The 17,139-nt window shown below is 39.5% G+C and overlaps 1 protein-coding gene across 1 annotated transcript in view; it reads left to right on the plus strand.

Moving 5' to 3' along the window:
- Positions 1–3,219: 3,219 nt before the first annotated feature.
- The window catches only part of MRPL3 (mitochondrial ribosomal protein L3), a 28,865-nt gene continuing 14,945 nt past the window's right edge, over positions 3,220–17,139 (plus strand). Inside the window, exons 1-6 of the mRNA XM_039710507.1 lie at positions 3,220–3,293; positions 5,050–5,228; positions 6,021–6,121; positions 6,904–7,002; positions 10,874–10,973; positions 12,854–12,914. Coding sequence (XP_039566441.1) covers positions 3,220–3,293; positions 5,050–5,228; positions 6,021–6,121; positions 6,904–7,002; positions 10,874–10,973; positions 12,854–12,914 — 614 coding nt within the window. The remainder of the gene's footprint in view (positions 3,294–5,049; positions 5,229–6,020; positions 6,122–6,903; positions 7,003–10,873; positions 10,974–12,853; positions 12,915–17,139) is intronic.

The following is a 17,139-nucleotide window of genomic DNA, read 5'->3' on the forward strand; positions in this document are numbered from 1 at the left end:
TTATGCAAATTTAAACTTCTACTGCCTTTTGATGGATCATTTTAAATTCTGAAAACTGCTTTAAAATAAATTACATCTTGTCCTTCTGAGATAACCAATGATCTAAAATATATTCTCTTCCAACTACAACTCTGCCTTCCTTTTTATCTCAAATCCAATTCAAACACCAAAAAAGTCACAGAAATCTCCTATTAGCCCAAAATAAATTTACATCTATAATTCTTCAGCCAGATACTGGGATTGAGTTGCATTTTTAGTTTGTAGGGGAAACTAAGGCTGCAAGAGATTTGAAAAAAGCACTAATACACTGCTAAGTGCTTATTAGCCTACGGTAAAATCTTTCCATATAAAGACTTTAGCATAATCAACAATGTAGTATTCTAGGGGTTTTTTTGGTTTATTTGGTTTTGGTTGGTTGTGGGGTTTTGGGTTTTTTTGATTTGGTTTTTTTTTCTTGTTTTGTTTTTTGTTTTGTTTTGGGGTGGGGTTTTTTGGTTTTTTTTTTGTTGTTTTTTTTTGGGGTGGTTTTTTGTTTTTTGGTTTTTTTTTGTGGGGTGTTTTTTGGGAAGGATGAGCTGGAAGATTCCTAAGATAAGTTTATACTTCTCATGTTTGGTTTTTTTTTTATTTATTTACAGAAAGTGCCATTTTTGTCACAAGAAACATAGTTTATAGCACCACCTGTCCTTCACACAGAGGTCTTATTTGTACCTACAGTCCTGAGCTGAGGAGTTGCACTACACCAGAGACAATTTCAGCAATTAGAGAGCTATATGAATGATAACTGTCAGCCCAACTGCATGTTTGCTTGCAGCATTCACTGCAAACCATCAGTGGCTGCACTCCCACCCCAAAACTTTTTTTTTTTTCCAATTTCATTGCAAAGTTGGAGAGATCCTCCAAACTGATCAGGTGAAACCCAGGTGACTTCTCCTCTGAAGGCTGACAGTTCAAAAGTGGCGTTTCCACTTCCTGCAGTTCTGAGGAGTACCCAAGGCAGCAGACTGGTGGGAAAGCTTTTTGTAATGGGCGCCCTTCCTCTCCTCCAAAAACAGTGGCAGCCATTTCCACTGCTGTGCAGAAAGCCTTCTACTGCTGTGTTCAGGAGGCACTTGAATTCTTGTCCCACTGATTACAGCAGGCAGTTTGCCATCTGATTGCACACAGAGCTGCAGCCACCTTGCTACACACACTCCCCCTTACACACACAAACCTGACGAGTTCATGCCTCTTTAGCACCATGACAAGCTGCATGCAACTAAAACAACAACAACAAGGTTGATTTTGCATCATGATAAAAAGGGGAAAAGTACAGAACTGAAACTTTTCTCTCAGAAATGTGTGCCCCCGTGTATTTACTTCCAAGTTACTGGTGCAGGAAAACCTGTGTCAACTCAGCTGTGCAGGATGCTACGTGAGAAAAACATCATGCTGTGGCAACAAGGCTGTCTAGGATCTAGGGAGCCCTCTTTTCTGGATGGGAACATCTGCCATGGCTTGGCAAGTTACTTGATCTTGCAATGTGCCTTGATACCAGATCTCTAAAATGGGGCCAAATAGCATTTTGCTACTTCCTGGGGATTTTTGGTCAGGTTAGCACCACTGTAGGGTTGCCACAGTGCTCAGAAATTGGGACATAACACTTTTATAATTTTTAGACCCTTTGATTCTCCTGCTGTAAAGGTCTCTGTCAGAGCAACAGCATAAGCTACCAATGGACCCCATTAGAAAACACATCTGTATGAAATTTAGCAACATCACTGATGCTGCTCTTGATGCTAGGGAGAGAGCAAAAAGATGCAGTGATTGCTGTGATAGTGGAGATGACTACCCAGCTTCAGAGAGGGAATGTCAGTAGGACTGTAAACTTGGGAGATGCATTTCTGAACACACTATGTGGCTACTTCTTGAAAGAACAAGAAGTAAATTTGGGACAAGGGTTGTATGTGAAAGCTACTGGTAAGTTTCTGGATCACAGTTTTGGGTGTGAACACCAAAATAGCCCAGTTCTAAGCATCAAGTGTAACACCCCCACACACACATACCAAAGTGGGGGAGAAGATGGAGTAGTGGGGTAAAGAGAAACAAGGACAGATTCCAGCTGACCATGCTGACAGCTCATGTGTCTTTATAAAAAGGGATTTCTGCTGAAACCAGAAGGGAATCTTGGGTGCATACCCCTTTGCTATCCTAACTAGTGCACTCTCAGCTGTGCTGGGTCTCTGCCCAGAAAAGGAAAAAAAGGGTGAGTCAATTCTGGATACTGATGAAAGCCAGACCACACCAAAGCCAGAGTGTCACAGGTACCATCCCTGTTTCAGCCTGCCCAGAACCCTCTGCCTTACCCATCCATTTTAATTTAACTTTTCTTGGCTACACTATTAAATACACTTCCCATAAACGCTGCTGCTCGGTCACCATCACACGGCCCAGCCCCTGGCTCAGAGCACAGAGTGATGGGATCATTCAGGGTGGGAAAGGCCTCTAAGATCATGGATCCCACCCATTATCCCAGCATTGCCAGGGCCATCACACCACGCTGTCCTTAAGTGGCACATCTGCATGTTTTTGTGAACACTCCAGGGACAGTGCTCCCACCACTTTCCCTGGGCAGCCTGTTCCAATGCTTAACCATCCTTTCCAAGAAGAAATTCTCCCCTGTATCCGACCTAAACTGCCTCTGGCCTTTTCCTCTCGTCCTGTCGCTCATTTCCATGGAAGCAAAGCCCTGAAGTGGTTAAGCCCCGCACCCCGAGGAAGTTTGACACAGCAGAGTCGCTTCTTCCCAGACACCAGCACATCCCCGCGGGCACCTGCAAAACACCTGCGGGAAGGTTTTGAGTCCATTGTCCCGCAACCCTGTGTGCCTCAGGGGTGCTTGCCAGCGGTAAAGCCCACCAGCCGCGGCCACCTTCCCGTTTTAGACACGCGTGTGGTGGATTTCACTGCATCGCGCCTGGAATGCAGGCAGAGGAGCGACGGCAGGGATGGAACGGCTGAAGGGGGGAAAGGGGCCCGTGAGGTATTCCCCCCGAGTCAGAGCAGCTCCACGGGTGCCGCAGCCCACGCCCACGACTTTGGGGTGATTCGGGAGTTTTTTTGTCACTCTTGAGCTCGCCGCCCGCGGGGCGGAACTCCGTGTCCGGGGCAGCACGGAAGGTTTCCAGCGGCGGACGCGGCGGGGCCGGAAGGCGGCGGCGGCTCCGCCGGGGTGGCGGCATGGCGGGCTGGGGGCGGCTGGCCCGGCTCGGCGGGCGCCTCTGGGCGGCGGCGGCGCCGGCTCCCGGACACAGGTAGCGGTACAGCTGGGAGGGGAAGGGGCTGCTCCGGGGGACGGGAGGGAAAGAAGAAGCGGCAGGAACAGCGGGGAGCAGAGCGTGGGTCGGCCCCTGTCGCTGCCCCGAGGTCTTAGAATCGTAGAATCGCCTGGGTTGGAGTGGGACTTTGAGGATAATGTAGTTGCACCCCTCTGCTGTGGGAAGGGACGCCTTCAGCTAGACCAGGTTGCTCAGAGCTGCATCCAGCGTGGCCTTGAACGCTGCCATTCGTGGGGCATCCACAGCAGTTCCAGTGCCTCACCTCCCTCACAGCAAAGAATTTATTCCTTATACCTAGTCTAAGTCTGCTGTCCTTCAGCTTGAACCCACTCCCCCTTGTCCTGTCACTGCAGGCCCTTGTAAGTAGTTTTGCCTCGTCTTTGCTGTGGGTTCCCCTCAGGAAGGTGAGGGGCCCCCAGCGGCCCCGTTCCCCCTCCCGGCCCGGGCCGTCTCTGGCCCTCGCCCTTGGGAGAGGCCTGTGCGAGCAGCTGCTGGCAGCGCCTGGAAGCTGTGTTCCTGTGCCAGGGCTTACTGCTGGGCATTCCAGCCTTAGGAGTAGCCCCAGCCCGCGGGGGAGTTATGGCAGGACAGGAGTGTTCGCGTCCCAAGCGTCTTTGCAGCACAGTGAGCGACTTGAGCTGCCGTGGTTTGGGTCACCTTGGCCCGCTGGCCCCGTGCATTAAATTAAACAGCCTGTGCTGTTAAATACTCCTTTCTTGACATTGCAGAGGACTGGGGAGCATTCAGTCCTTTTTCAGCCCTCGTAACATTTATGGCAGGACACTTGAGGTGTTCAGCCATGTTTGTAGAATCAGAGAGTTGTTTGGGCTGGAAGGGAGCTGAGGAGCCAAATTCTAAGCTGAAGTCTAAGTTCTTTCAGACAGTGTGACCAGCCCTGAGGTCAGACCAGGTTACTCAGGACTTTGTGGTTTTGGGTCTTGAAAGCCTCTAAGGACTGAATCTGTGCAGTCCCTCTGGACCCCAGAGCCAGTGTTTGATTGTCTTCACGCTGAACATTTTTTTTCCTTAGGGCAAATCTGAATCCCCCTTTTCAGTTTTAACACTTCTCTCGCTCTCCTGCTGTGCACCTCATTGACATGACCTGCCTTGGTCTTGTCTGTAGCTTTCTCACAAATTATTCCATGCCACTTGTGCATGGCACTGTGCATTTCTGCTTTGTGGATTTCACTGGGTTCCTTGTTGGCTTGTCCCGCTGGCTGGCCACCCTTGGGCATCATTCAGTGCTCCCTTCAAACTTAACAACAGTGCACTCATCTCCTCTCAGAGGCCCCTGCAAAAGGTATTGAACAGGACAAGTACCTGAACAGACTCTTGGAGAACTCTGCTTGTAACTTTCCTTCTAGTAGAGTCCAAACCATCAGCTGTGACTCCTTCAGCTGATGATCCAGCCAGGTTTTTGCTCAGCTGACAGCCCACCCATCCATGCCATAACATCCCAAGAAGGATGTCACAAGACATTGTTTTAAGTCTTGCTAAAGTTAAGATAAACAGTACCTACTGTCATCTCTTTGTTCATGGATCTAGCTGGGGGTTTTTATCTTAAAAGGAGTGGTTGGTTGCTTTGTTGTTGCTTGCTCCCCTTTGGTATAATTCAAAATACTTAGTCAAGTGACAGATAATTAGGTGTTTTGTAAATTAGATGTAACATACATGTTATGAGACACTTTTTGTACTGATATGACGCTCAAAACTTTTTCCCACCTCTGGAAAGGGGTCAGCTGGGCTTTGTAGTCAGACACATCAACAGTTCAACATGGTGGCACGAGCATCTTTCTGAAGAGAATGTGGAGTTCCTCAAGAAGATAACTGCAGAGGAGTACAAAGCTCAGACAGCCAGCAAGCTGTGCCCTCTGAAAGATGAGCCATGGCCACTGAATAAGTGGACACCAGGTGAGAAAGTATCTCTTCTGAAATACCTCTGTATGCTGAAATTATTCAGTAACATCAGGATTGTGTCTTGTGAAGTATTCTCCTTTTGGCTTTCACATAAATCACTCAATAAATCTCCTTGTAGATAAATAAATGTAATACATCAGTTCTCTAAAAAGCATTTAAAATATTACAAGATGTTAAGAACCTAAAAAAGAACTTTTAGTTCTTAAGGATAGTTTTTAGTCCATCTCTTGGCCCATCCCACTGCTGTACAACAAGATAATAAATTAAGAATTTGTCAAAAAAGTCTCCTTAGAGTATAAAGTCTATGAACTTGAAAATGCTTTTGTTAATATTGCTGGGCTCTGAAGAAAAAGTGCAATATAATACATTCCACTTCTGCTCTGTGCTTACAGTTTGTTATGGACTAGAACACAGAAGTTTTTGAGCTTTCAAAAGGGTCACAGCATTTGTGTGGCATACTTGACAGGTAGCCATTGCAGTGATTAGGGTGAGAAGAACCTCCTACAGCAAACTTCTCAATAGTTAGTTTGCTCCAATACATGGGCATTGTATTTGGAAAAGAAAAATGAACCAAAAGTAGTTGCATTTTTCTATCAAACACAACAGAAACAGGTAAAACTTTTGGTGGGGTTAAAAACCCCCAGCCTCCCTGCAAGGATTTAGTGGTGTTTTCTCTCCTTCACCACCTTAAGAAAGATCAGAATTAGTGGGACTTTGCAGATTATTAGATGAACTCTTTCAATTATTAAGTGTGAAGTTGCATCCATGTTCTGTTTTGATCTACAGATTCCATCAGAGTTGGTGTTGTTGCAGTAAAACTGGGAATGATGCCAATATGGACCAAATCAGGAGAAAAACATGTTGTCACACCTGTCACACTACTTAAGGTGAAATAAACCATAATGAATTTAATCTCCTATACTGCATTCAGATTGTAAACCAGCTGTTTCAAGGAAAAGTGAAACTTACTACTTGTACAGAGTAGGAAATTCTGAAAGAAAGTGAAGATTTCTTTCACTCCTGTACAGTACACCACACCCATATTTATATATATATATTCTGTTTATATCCATACTTTCTAGGAGTGGTCTGCCCTGCTGCCTCAGCTATTCAAATGCTGCAGAGCTGTGAGTGGTGTTACCTAGGTGATGCAGCAAGGCTGGGGTTAACTATCCCACTTCACTTCTTTTATTTTTCCACCTGCAGGCATGCTGGGATTAGTTTCACCTTGGTTTCTGAGCCTTTGTAGCTCTGAAGCTGCTTCTTCATATTCTCTGGCAGCTGCTGTTGTGATGAAACCTTCTCCTGACTGGCTGCTTCCACTGCTGTGGAAGCCATCAGGTTTACAGGGCAAAGCAGCAGGAGTCTAAAATGGGGGCTCTGACTGTGTGCTTTGAATGCTTACAATAGAGGTTTTGCACATCTTGTGTGAAAAAGGTGATTATAATTTCTAGAACATTTATGAAATTAGTTTGCATTCTACTAGTTTTCTTTCTGAAATAAGCCTTCAGTTCATTGGAAAAGTAATGTCAATGGTAAAAATGTAATACGTTGTCTTACTTGTAGGCTGTATCTTCTGTTATGAAAACAAAGACTGACTTTGGTATTTTGTTGTCTTAATATATACACATCTGCTTATGCTCAGATGAACAATTTTTCTTTTCTCTAGGTTCAAGATTGCCATGTTTTAAGATATGTTTCAAAGGAAGAGTCGGGTGGAAAAACAGCTAAGCTGCTTGTTGGAGGCAAAAATGTATCTCCTTTTTCTGTAAGTGAAGCACTTTGGGTGTCACTGATGGAATAGTTGTTTCTGTTGTGATTACAATACAAAAGTAGCATAAGCAGGCTTCTCTGAAAGATTTATTGATAGACAAGCATGTTTTGTAATTGATCCTTGTCACATTCACCTTTGCTGTTTCCTAAAGTGAGTGTAAATTCTTCACTAAAAGAATAGGAAGAGAAACTTTTTGAAAGTTTTGCCTCTTAATTCTCTAGGAAAGCTGTGGGTTTAGGAATTTGCTTTGATATGCAGTGTCCCATGCTGGTGAAAGGGTTTGGAGCTCCACTGGCAGTGGAGAAGTGTGTGCTCTTCATGTCTGTTGAGATGAGGACTGCAAGATGCACACTTCAGAAGCCTGTTGTAAACTTACTCAGCTCCATCAGTTGTTTAGAACTTAGTGCTCTAGCTTACTCTTCTGTACTGTCTTTTTAGCTATAGTTCTAATTTTTCCCCAGGTCTGTTGGCATTGTTTAGTTTGCCTGTAGTTCTGCTGATAAGTAACTTTAAGACTTACCTATTCAACAGCATAGCTTCATGATTGTAACTCATCAACAGCCATATCAAAGCCACTCACTTGTTTAGACATCCCAGTTGCTTGACGTGGAATTCCCAGATATCTCTAGTGGCTGAGGTTGTCTGGCAGAGCTGTCATTCCCCAGGATGAGTTATAGATCAAGCAGGAACAAAGCATTCCCTCAAAGGATGTTTCTGTGATGCATTATTTCTGTAAAATACAATTTTTCAATTCTTGCAATATCCTGACACTCATTTGTCTGATTTGGGCAAGTAAAAAAATCCCAGGGCTCATGACTACTAAGCAGATTATCTCAGTTCATGATTGTGGCTTTTTGAGGACATAGATTTCCATTTTTCAGACAGATCCCAGGGCCTCAGAATTATTCTGTATACTTGTTCCTGCTTTAGTGGAGATCAGAGAAAAAGGACTTTTTTTCATTTGATACATCTGTTGGCTTTTTTAATATATTCTGCTGATTTTGAACAGACTTATACAAGGTACCATTCATTTATTCAGTTGGTTTATGCCATGTTTGACTAGCACAGCTTGCACTCTTCAGGTGTCTATTCTGTCTCTTCAGTCCATTTCTACCTTCCAGGTAGGACAGTTTCCTGGAAAAATGACAGCTGTGGTTTTTTCTTTCCTATTAGTATGGTCTAAGACATGCAAGAGTCATGGGAATAATGTTTTCAAGTTGTATTTTGCCCATTAGAGTTGATCTTTTCATTAAGATGATGTTACCAGTAAATCCAGTATGTTGTCTGAGTAAAAGTTGCCAGAAGTAAGGAGGTATGAAGAAAAGTTCTTTCTAAACAGCTCCTATGAAAATTTCCTCAAGCAGAACCACATAAATAGTCACCTCAAGGAATTTTTAGTAGTGTGAGTTATGTTCAAGACATTCTTTGGGCATAACTTTTCCCAAGTTAATGTCTGTTAATTTGATTGAATTTAGGCTCATTTTAATAAAGAAATTAATTAAATATTATTTGATCAATCTTTGGTGAGGTCCCAGCCTGAGACTGAACTATGTAATACTATTATTATTGTTATTGTTATTATTATACTGAGCCCTGTATTATTATTTTTACATCATCATTGTATAAACTACATAATTCCTAAGGAAGAATTTAGCATGCTGATTCTGGGCAGATTTACTTGTTAAAGGTACTAACAAGTGATGTATTTCTGTGGTTTAGCTGCAAGTTTGGATCATTGTTTTCCTATGTTTATCAGCCTTTTTATGTGTTTCTTTCAGAAGTTTCAGAAGTGAGATATAAAAGAAAGCTGAATGATACTGTCTTGTATTAGCATAAGCAGTTTATCTTTTGTTAATTCCTCATAGGAACATCTGTCTTCCTCAGATTCCTCACAGCTACTGGTTTTTAATGAGTTCAGTCAAAAGATTCCTTCAGTAATTTTTCTAACAAAGAATTTCCTGTATTTCTTTGGAGTGTCAAATTGCTTTAAAACTGATAAGGGGTATTGCATTTTTAGCAAGATTCATTTTTCCTTTTTAGCTTGATGTATGTCACTCTGTTATAAGTGAACAGATTTTTCATTATTTTTTAATGCAAAGTTATGCTCAAAAGTAAATTCTGTCAGTACTCAGAGGGTTTTTTTTGTCAAAAATATTTTATATGCTTCCTATAAGTGAGGGTGTATTGATCATTTTCCTATAATACTGGAAGGTATTGTTGGTGTTTTTGAAAATAAGGAACAGCTGAGAATTCACTCAGTGTTCCCCTCTTCAATAGTGCTTTTTAGGAAGGGTTTGTAAAGACAGAAGTGTTTTGTTTGTAAAAATACATCTCTGACTTGGCTGTTTGAAGAGTCGGTGCTGTTACAGTAGAACAGTGCAAGGCTGCAGCCTAGAGTAGGACTCTTGAGATACAAGTGAATTTTACCCTTTGACTTCACCACGCTCTTCTTCAGATGTGGTATCTCTTTCCAGCCCCACATGCTGAGCACAGAGCTCCCCTTGCTGTAGCTTCAGGCAGCAGTTTTACATAGCTGGAAATAAAGGGTTGATATACAGGCACTTAGTAGGAAGTTCATGTCTTTATTTTTCATTCTCACATATAGTTCTGCAGATTAATACAGGTGCTCCACTGATCCCTCAAACATTTGTGGCCTTATGAGAGATTTTGTATGTAGTTGATTCTGGTTTTTTAAGGGTATTAGAAGTATTTTGTACTGTGACCATGAGTTAACAGATTTCTTGGGAAAAATTTTTCACTCTCAAAGACAGATTCATAAAATTTCTGGGTTTTTTTCTAAATCAGAGATCCTCATCATCTGGCTTCCTCATTCTTCATAAAACTTCTTCTGTTCTAACACTTTTCAACAAATGTTCGAAAACAAAAGAAAGGGCAACATGCAGATTTTCAAAACTGTTTTCAAATACACTAAGTAACATTTTTAAAGTTGTCTACATTACTTGCTCTTAAAATTCACAAAATAATTTTTGAGAGTGCACAGGAGTTTTGAGAAGCAAACCTCAGAGATGAGATGAGATTATCCAAGTGTGACAGTATTGTTAGATGCTTAAATTGTTTTTTACCAGAAATCATTTGAAGGAAAATCAGCTGCATCTCTCTTTTTTTTTTCCTGTGGTCACAATTTTCCTGCATCACTGTTTCTGTTACTTGGTTTTGTGTCAGTGGTCTGCTGTTCTGTGAGATGCATTACTTAAAACAGCTGAGAATAATTTTAAGTACTTTAAAATGTATCAGACTCATCTGAAAGCAAAGTCCCTGCTTTAGTAAGCCAGCAGTGCTTTGACACTGAGTGTACTTGCTATGTCTTAAAAATACATGAATCATAAACTTGTTGTTATTAATCTTTCTTTTTTGCCCAAATTTCTTCTGTGGAAATTTAAGCATTTCTAGAAATTTCTGCAATACAAGAATTTGTTTCTATGATTTTGTTAGTTAAATAAATTACATTTATCATTTGGTGTGGAACTAAGTCATCAGAATCTTTAAAAAAGAGAACCTACTTCTAAATTACTACAAAACTTGTAAGCCATGAAAAAAAAAAGTAGCATCTGTCATCTACATTCTAAATGATTAGTTTCTCTCTTCTGATTTTTGATATCCTCATATATCTCTCATTTATATTAGGTAGCTGTAGGGTAACTACTTGACAGAAAATAAAAGGCAGACATTTATTTATTTTTAAATAAAGTTTATGTAGAGATAAAATGCAAGCCTGAAGATGAAATTTTAGTATGATGTATGTGTTTCTCTGAGTGATGTTGACAGTCTGTAATAGTTTTCTGTGCTAGGTTGGTTCTTGGATATTTTGAGATGACTTCTTTTTTATGGCTGCTTTTTATTGCAGAAACCAGAGTCTGCACATGAAATTTTTAAAGAAGCTGGAGTGCCACGGAAGCAGAAAGTTACAACATTTAATGTAACAGATGATGCCATAATTAAGCCAGGTAATTTTTTTGAGCTACCGAGTATTATGTGCATAGTCATTTAGCATCTGCCACTTGTAGACCTAAATGAAGTTATTATGGATGTGTATTTCAGTTTTGTTTTTCATAGAAAGTGCTGAATTCTTTGTCATTAAGCCCAAGCAAACTTTTTGCATAGGGAAAAACAGAAGATGGGTTTTACTTTTTGGTTGAGATGTAGAATTTTTGCTTTTTCCAGGATACCGTGTTTCCACCTATGAGAAAATAAATCCAATCCAAATTTACTGTGAACATTGAGTTAAGAAGTAAATGTCTGTAACCTTGACTCACTTACTGGGCATAAATATGGATACAGTTACAGGAAGTTCTGTGTTTATCCTTATGAGAGGGGACACAGTTTTGTGGTAATGTTTCTCAGGACCCTGAAATAGCAGTTTGAGTTTTGTTTTTTCTTGCTGCATTCAAAAGTAGGACAAAGGCTGCTTTTTCTGACAGCTTGCAAAATAAAACACACTAAATCATGTTTATAGCAAACATTCTCACTAAAAATCAATATTGGAAGTTTGGTGATCAATTGAAAAGTTTGACATTTCTGAGTATTTGTTAGGTAGTGTATTTAGGTTGTATTTGTTTTGTGGTTTTTGGCAGTTACAGGTATTTTCTGAGGAATTATATAGGGTAGGAAATTCTAATGTATTGCATCTTCACTACTGTTAGTGGAGCTTTTTGCAAGACCTATTTTAGACAGTGCAGTAACTGATAAAAATCAAATGTGACATGCAGAGGAAGTCTGGACTGATAAGTGGAAGCAATTGCTTGAGATAAAGCAGAATTGCAAGTTTTTGAGAAACTGCTTTTACAGTATGTGTATTTTGTACATAACATCCTTTATGTGCATGATTTTGTGTCAGTTGGCAGTTAACCAAATGTGTGGATTATGTAAATATAACATGAAATAATATGAAAGTTTTTATGCTTGAGACTTATGAGAAGTTTACATAATTTCAGTTTGAGTTTATACAGATTTGAGAAAGAATGGAAGCAATTGAAAATACATGAAGCAATTAAAATTTCAGGTTTTTTAATGGATATATAACAGACTGCAAACTGAAATATGCAGCCGCATGGATCTTCAGATTAAAGTTCATTTAGAATGAACTAAGTTATCAGTTTTGCTTTGTTGGGTTTTTTTTAAGCTGCTAATGAAAGAATATTTGCACTTGGATGACAAAAAATCACTGAAGACAAAACAAATTGGAAATTTATATTTTGATACTGCAAGTACTTAAGGAATTGGTGTAATTACAGTGAGATGAGTGTTGTCACTGACTTAGAGTAGCACTGTTTCTGCTAAAGGTCAGCATGTAGACAATTCCCCAGTGGAGGAAGCTGTACTTTTGCTACAGACTTTAGTTTGGAAACACTGTGTCTGAATAGAGGAAGTATTGTAAAAATTTTTCTTTTTTAACCCAATTTTTTATAGTAAATGGAGGGGGTCTTGTGGTTTGTTTGGTTTTTTGGTTTCATTTTTTTGAAAAAAACTCTCTACTTTATGAAGTGCTAGTACTTCTAAGTGCAGCATATTCTGTTTTCTTGCTAAGCATATGTATTATGAGTCTTAACTAATTCGGCACTTTGGGCTTTGTCAGGGTATGAAGGGCAATGTATCTGAGTAAAGCCTTGACCCTTCCTGCTAATCTGAAATTGGGTTGTATCCTAATATATCCTAAATAGTAAATACAAAGCATCTATTTCAGTCAGTGAGGTTGATAAAGAAGAACAAATAGGATGTAAATAACAAGTTCTGTTTCCTTTCCTTTCCTACCTGGAGGATAATGACTGGGTAGTGGTTTGAGGATTTCAGCACTAAGTTGAACATGATCTCTCCTCTTCTTCTGCAGGTACTCCCTTGTATGCTGCTCACTTCCGCCCCGGGCAGTTTGTGGATGTTACTGCAAAAACGTAGGTGCCTGAGGATTTAGCATGTCTTAAATCTCTCCCAAAGAGACTGACTGATTTTTTTTTTCCCTCTAATTTGGCTTGATCCTTCAGGTCACAAAAGCTGAAATATGATTGCAACAGTAGTAATAGGAAATTGACATCCATTCACTCATTGCATCAAAAATATCAAATTATGTTTCTTGATGAGGCTTACTATTGCTTTTGAACAAGGCAGGTAGACTATTAATGCTGTTAAGGCTGAGGTCTGCCTGTGTTGTCTCTCATGCATGGGCAAAGAGATACTTTAATACAATATCTCTAGTATGTAAAAATGGAGAATAAATGCTGAAAGGTATTGGTTCCCCAAAAGACTGCTTAATTTTAATTTGGTGAAGAGATGAGAAGAGATATGTGGACTGAAAGGATAGCAAAAAAATAGTGACTACATTTAGCAGTACAACAGAGCTGTCAAATTCTTTTTTTGTTTTCTCTCACATTCTAGCTCATGTCCTTGCCAGCAGTGGCTAAAGATCTTTTACCTTAATGTGGGAGGAATAATTTCCTCTCAGACCACTGCAAATGCCAGATGAGCTCAAGCAATAGAGGGTGTTCAAAAGAAAAACTAGCATCTTGTGGCAAAGACTTGGTCCTGGCTCTTGTTGTACGTCTGTGATTTCCCCTGACCAAGAGAGCTCCTGTCTGCATATTTCAGTGTCACAATACAAAGATAATATTTGCCATTACATGTTTTATTTCTCTGCAATGGAGATAGAACCCAGCTGCAGCTGTCTCACTTGTAGGGTGTAATACCTATAAATGTCCAATGGTCTTCACAGGATTTTGTATATATGGGGAAACTGGCCATCTCAACAGAGCTGAGTATGCAATTCTAATAGAACTACACCTCACTGCATTTGTAAGCACTCTATTGAGGAAAACAGTTTAAGGAATTGACTGGAATTAGTATCTTTTCCATGTCAGACTTTCTTATGCAATACTTAGATCTGGCATATTATCCATTCTCCTTGTAAATTGCATTCAGTGAGCATCCTGTAAGAGACCATAGCTTGTTTGCAGAACAAAGCACATGATCATTAGGAATACAGTCATTTAACGGAGATTAAGTGTCTGTCTTTCTTAATGCAGAAAAGCTTTGCTTTTCCAGGAGCTTTTCCAAGAACTAGGAAAGGGATTTTTTAGCAGTGTAGAAGATATTGGTAAACAGCTGCAGGTTATTGATTTGTATCTTGCTTTTAGTGTTTGAAAATACTAGCAAACTAAGAATGGACTGGGTTCTTGGTCTTGTTCAGTGAATCCATCCTAGACTGCAGTTCAGTATTTCTAATATGTTTTCTCTAGATAGTTGTATGATCCCATTTCAGAAATTAGTTGTGTGTTTGTACTGCTGATTTGGTAGCATATTTTTTGTAATCCTTCTGTAAAGGTGAAGGAAATGTTCTTTAACTAAAGAGAAAGGTGAAATGAGTTTTCTGTCAGTGTGATTCTCTAATTGTTCCAGTCTTTCCATATCAAAAATTTTTAACCTTTTTCTGTAGCTCACTCACATTCTGGTTTCTACTTCTTTGGAATGCTTCATTTATCATGTTCCCTTAGCTCCTGGACCAGAATTAAGTTATGTTACTACGTTTCAGTTTTTCTTCCGTTCTTTTGGGTCTTTCCATGCAATTTCTTCCAGCAAAGTCTCATCCAACCTGGGGAAGGACTTAGAGGGAGGACCTGGGTCTTTCTGTTTCAAACCATTATGGACTTGAAAAACAGTAATTCCTAAGACATGCTGTCAAGTAAAAGTTTCTAGAAATATATTTACATGAATATGTACTTTACATTTTTGAGTTTGACAGTAATTTTGTTTTAATTGGGGGAAACCCTGGAGTGTACAGTGTTAGAAATCATATGGATGAAAATAGAAGTGCTGTTGATAATAGCATGATTAATTGTAATAAGTCCTTTAAAATGGAAAGAAAGATCAAATGTCGCCTCAATGAGGAGATAATATAGTGGAATATAAAGGATATTTTAATATTTTACCAACTTTTAATTGTTCAGATATCCTTTTGTATACTTCCTTCTACCAAGATGTAAATAAAAAATATGCACCTTGTAAATAAGCAAACTTCAAATTTCATTTCAGAAATCTTGGTTTAGCCGCTTCATTTGGTTACCAAAATGTAGGGGGTTTTTATGACTGTCTTCTTTTAATCTTCCCTGCAAATGTTTTTGTCAAAGTCTTTTGAAATGTTTTGACTCATTTATACCTCTGTAAAGAAAAACACTTGTACAGGAATGAGAGGGTTTAGTTAAAGATTTATGTTTGCACTTTGTTTTTATTTCAAATCTCATAATTGTTCAGCGTGGTATGAGTGGTTTTTAGAGCACTGAGACTAGGCAGTGTGTCTGCATGCTGTCAGTCTTCTATAGTGCTGAAATATTTTCCTTAATACTTATTTTCAGTAATTTAAAAGCTCAATCCTTAAGTTTAGCCCTGCTAAGCTTGGAGCTAAAATGCACAACACCATCCGGAAACACCTCTCTCACAGGCTGCAGCTCTGTGACTCTACCATGAGTATGCATCCAGCTCTGTGGTCCCCTTTAGGGATGGAATACCTCCCCTCTGAGGAAAGGCTAAGGGAATTGGGATTGTTCAGCCTGGAGGAGAAAAGGCTTCGGGGTGACCTAATTACAGCCTTTCAGTACCCGAAGGGAGCCTGTAAGATGGAGAAAGACTGTTTGTAAAAGCACAGGTGACAGGACAAACTGCTTCAAACTAAGAGTAGGTTTGGATCATATATTAGGAAGAAATTCTTTACTGTGAGGGTGATGAGGAACATAAGAAATGTTGTGAGTTCCCAAGAAAAAGCCAACAGGAGTTTTGTTGGAAATGGGCTAGAATTAAATGGTGAGTCTGGAGTGTTTATGGTTTATTTAAGTTTCGCTCAATTAACAGTGTAATCTGAGCCTGAATCAGAACTCTGCATTTGCCCAAAGTTATTTGAGTAAGTAGTTGGAATACTTTTTCCCTGCAGCTTCGAAATAATGCTCTTTTAAATTAACTGCATTTGAAGAGTTACTAGGTAAGTAAATTGTTGCTTAATTAGAGTGCTTTATTCCAGTAGCTTTCTAAATGAAAGTTCTCTCATTACGTACTGGCATTTTACTTGTATCAAATCTGGAAAATGAGGGTTTGTACAAAATTAGGTGGTTGACCTCAGCACCTGCTTTCCTGCAGGTGAGGCCAGAACAACTGTAATTAAACTCTATTTTTAGCTCTGCAGAAAGATTGTTTTTCTTTTAACTCTTGCATGTCCTAGATTTTCATATCATCATTTCTCCCTGTGATTATTTCTGGGAGTCAGGTAATGCTTCACTAGGTGAAGCCGAGTAAACGAAGTCACTAAATTGCATCTGTTGAGGAACAGGGGCGTTCTGCATTTCAAATCTAGTTTTATAAGTCTCATGCATGTGGGGTTTTGTGTTCAGATATGGTGTCTGATGTTACTGTTAGAACATTAAAGATGTACAGCCCTTGATTCAAACCAAGACAACAGGCAGAAGATGCCTTAGCATGATATCACAACAGGGTAAGTAGGATGTCAAACATTCTACTTCAGTGTAGGTTCTTGGTTATCATATTTCAGATACTGTAGCAAACTCAATTCTTTTTGAGTAGATTCTATTAATTTATTCTGTTAAGTTAATAAATAGTACTGGGTTAACATCCTGCTTTGACAGACCTTAATGTTTTTTAAAAATCTCAGCTGGCTTAGATTAAGTTTGAATAATTACTTTTCTTTTTTTCAGTGATACTTGCTGAATGTAGTCACATGTAGCAATTTTTAAGGAGGGCAAAGAGGGCAGTTAAACAATTTGAAATTAAATGAGTGATATTAATAGCTGACACCTGGTGTCTTTTCAGAAATCGACAAGAATGTAATTTTGCATAATATTCATTATTTTTGTCAGAATAAAAAGTTTAAGAAGACTGTACAATACACTGTATAAACCCTTCTCTGATTTTCCATAATAATGTCTTGAACAGCATGCATCTTAATTTCTCTTCCTTGTTTATATAAGATAAATATTAGTTTCAAAAGCATGTTTCATTTCATACAATTGGAAGAATGTCTCTGCATTAGAAATACATATAAATTGTGGATCATGGAGAAAATGTACTCTTTTTTTTTTTTTCATATAGTGGAGACATCAACCATTTGTCTGAAAACAGATC

Source organism: Passer montanus, unplaced genomic scaffold (genome assembly GCF_014805655.1).
Source record: "Passer montanus isolate IOZ18808 unplaced genomic scaffold, ASM1480565v1 scaffold10, whole genome shotgun sequence".
Taxonomy (NCBI): Eukaryota; Metazoa; Chordata; class Aves; order Passeriformes; family Passeridae; genus Passer; species Passer montanus.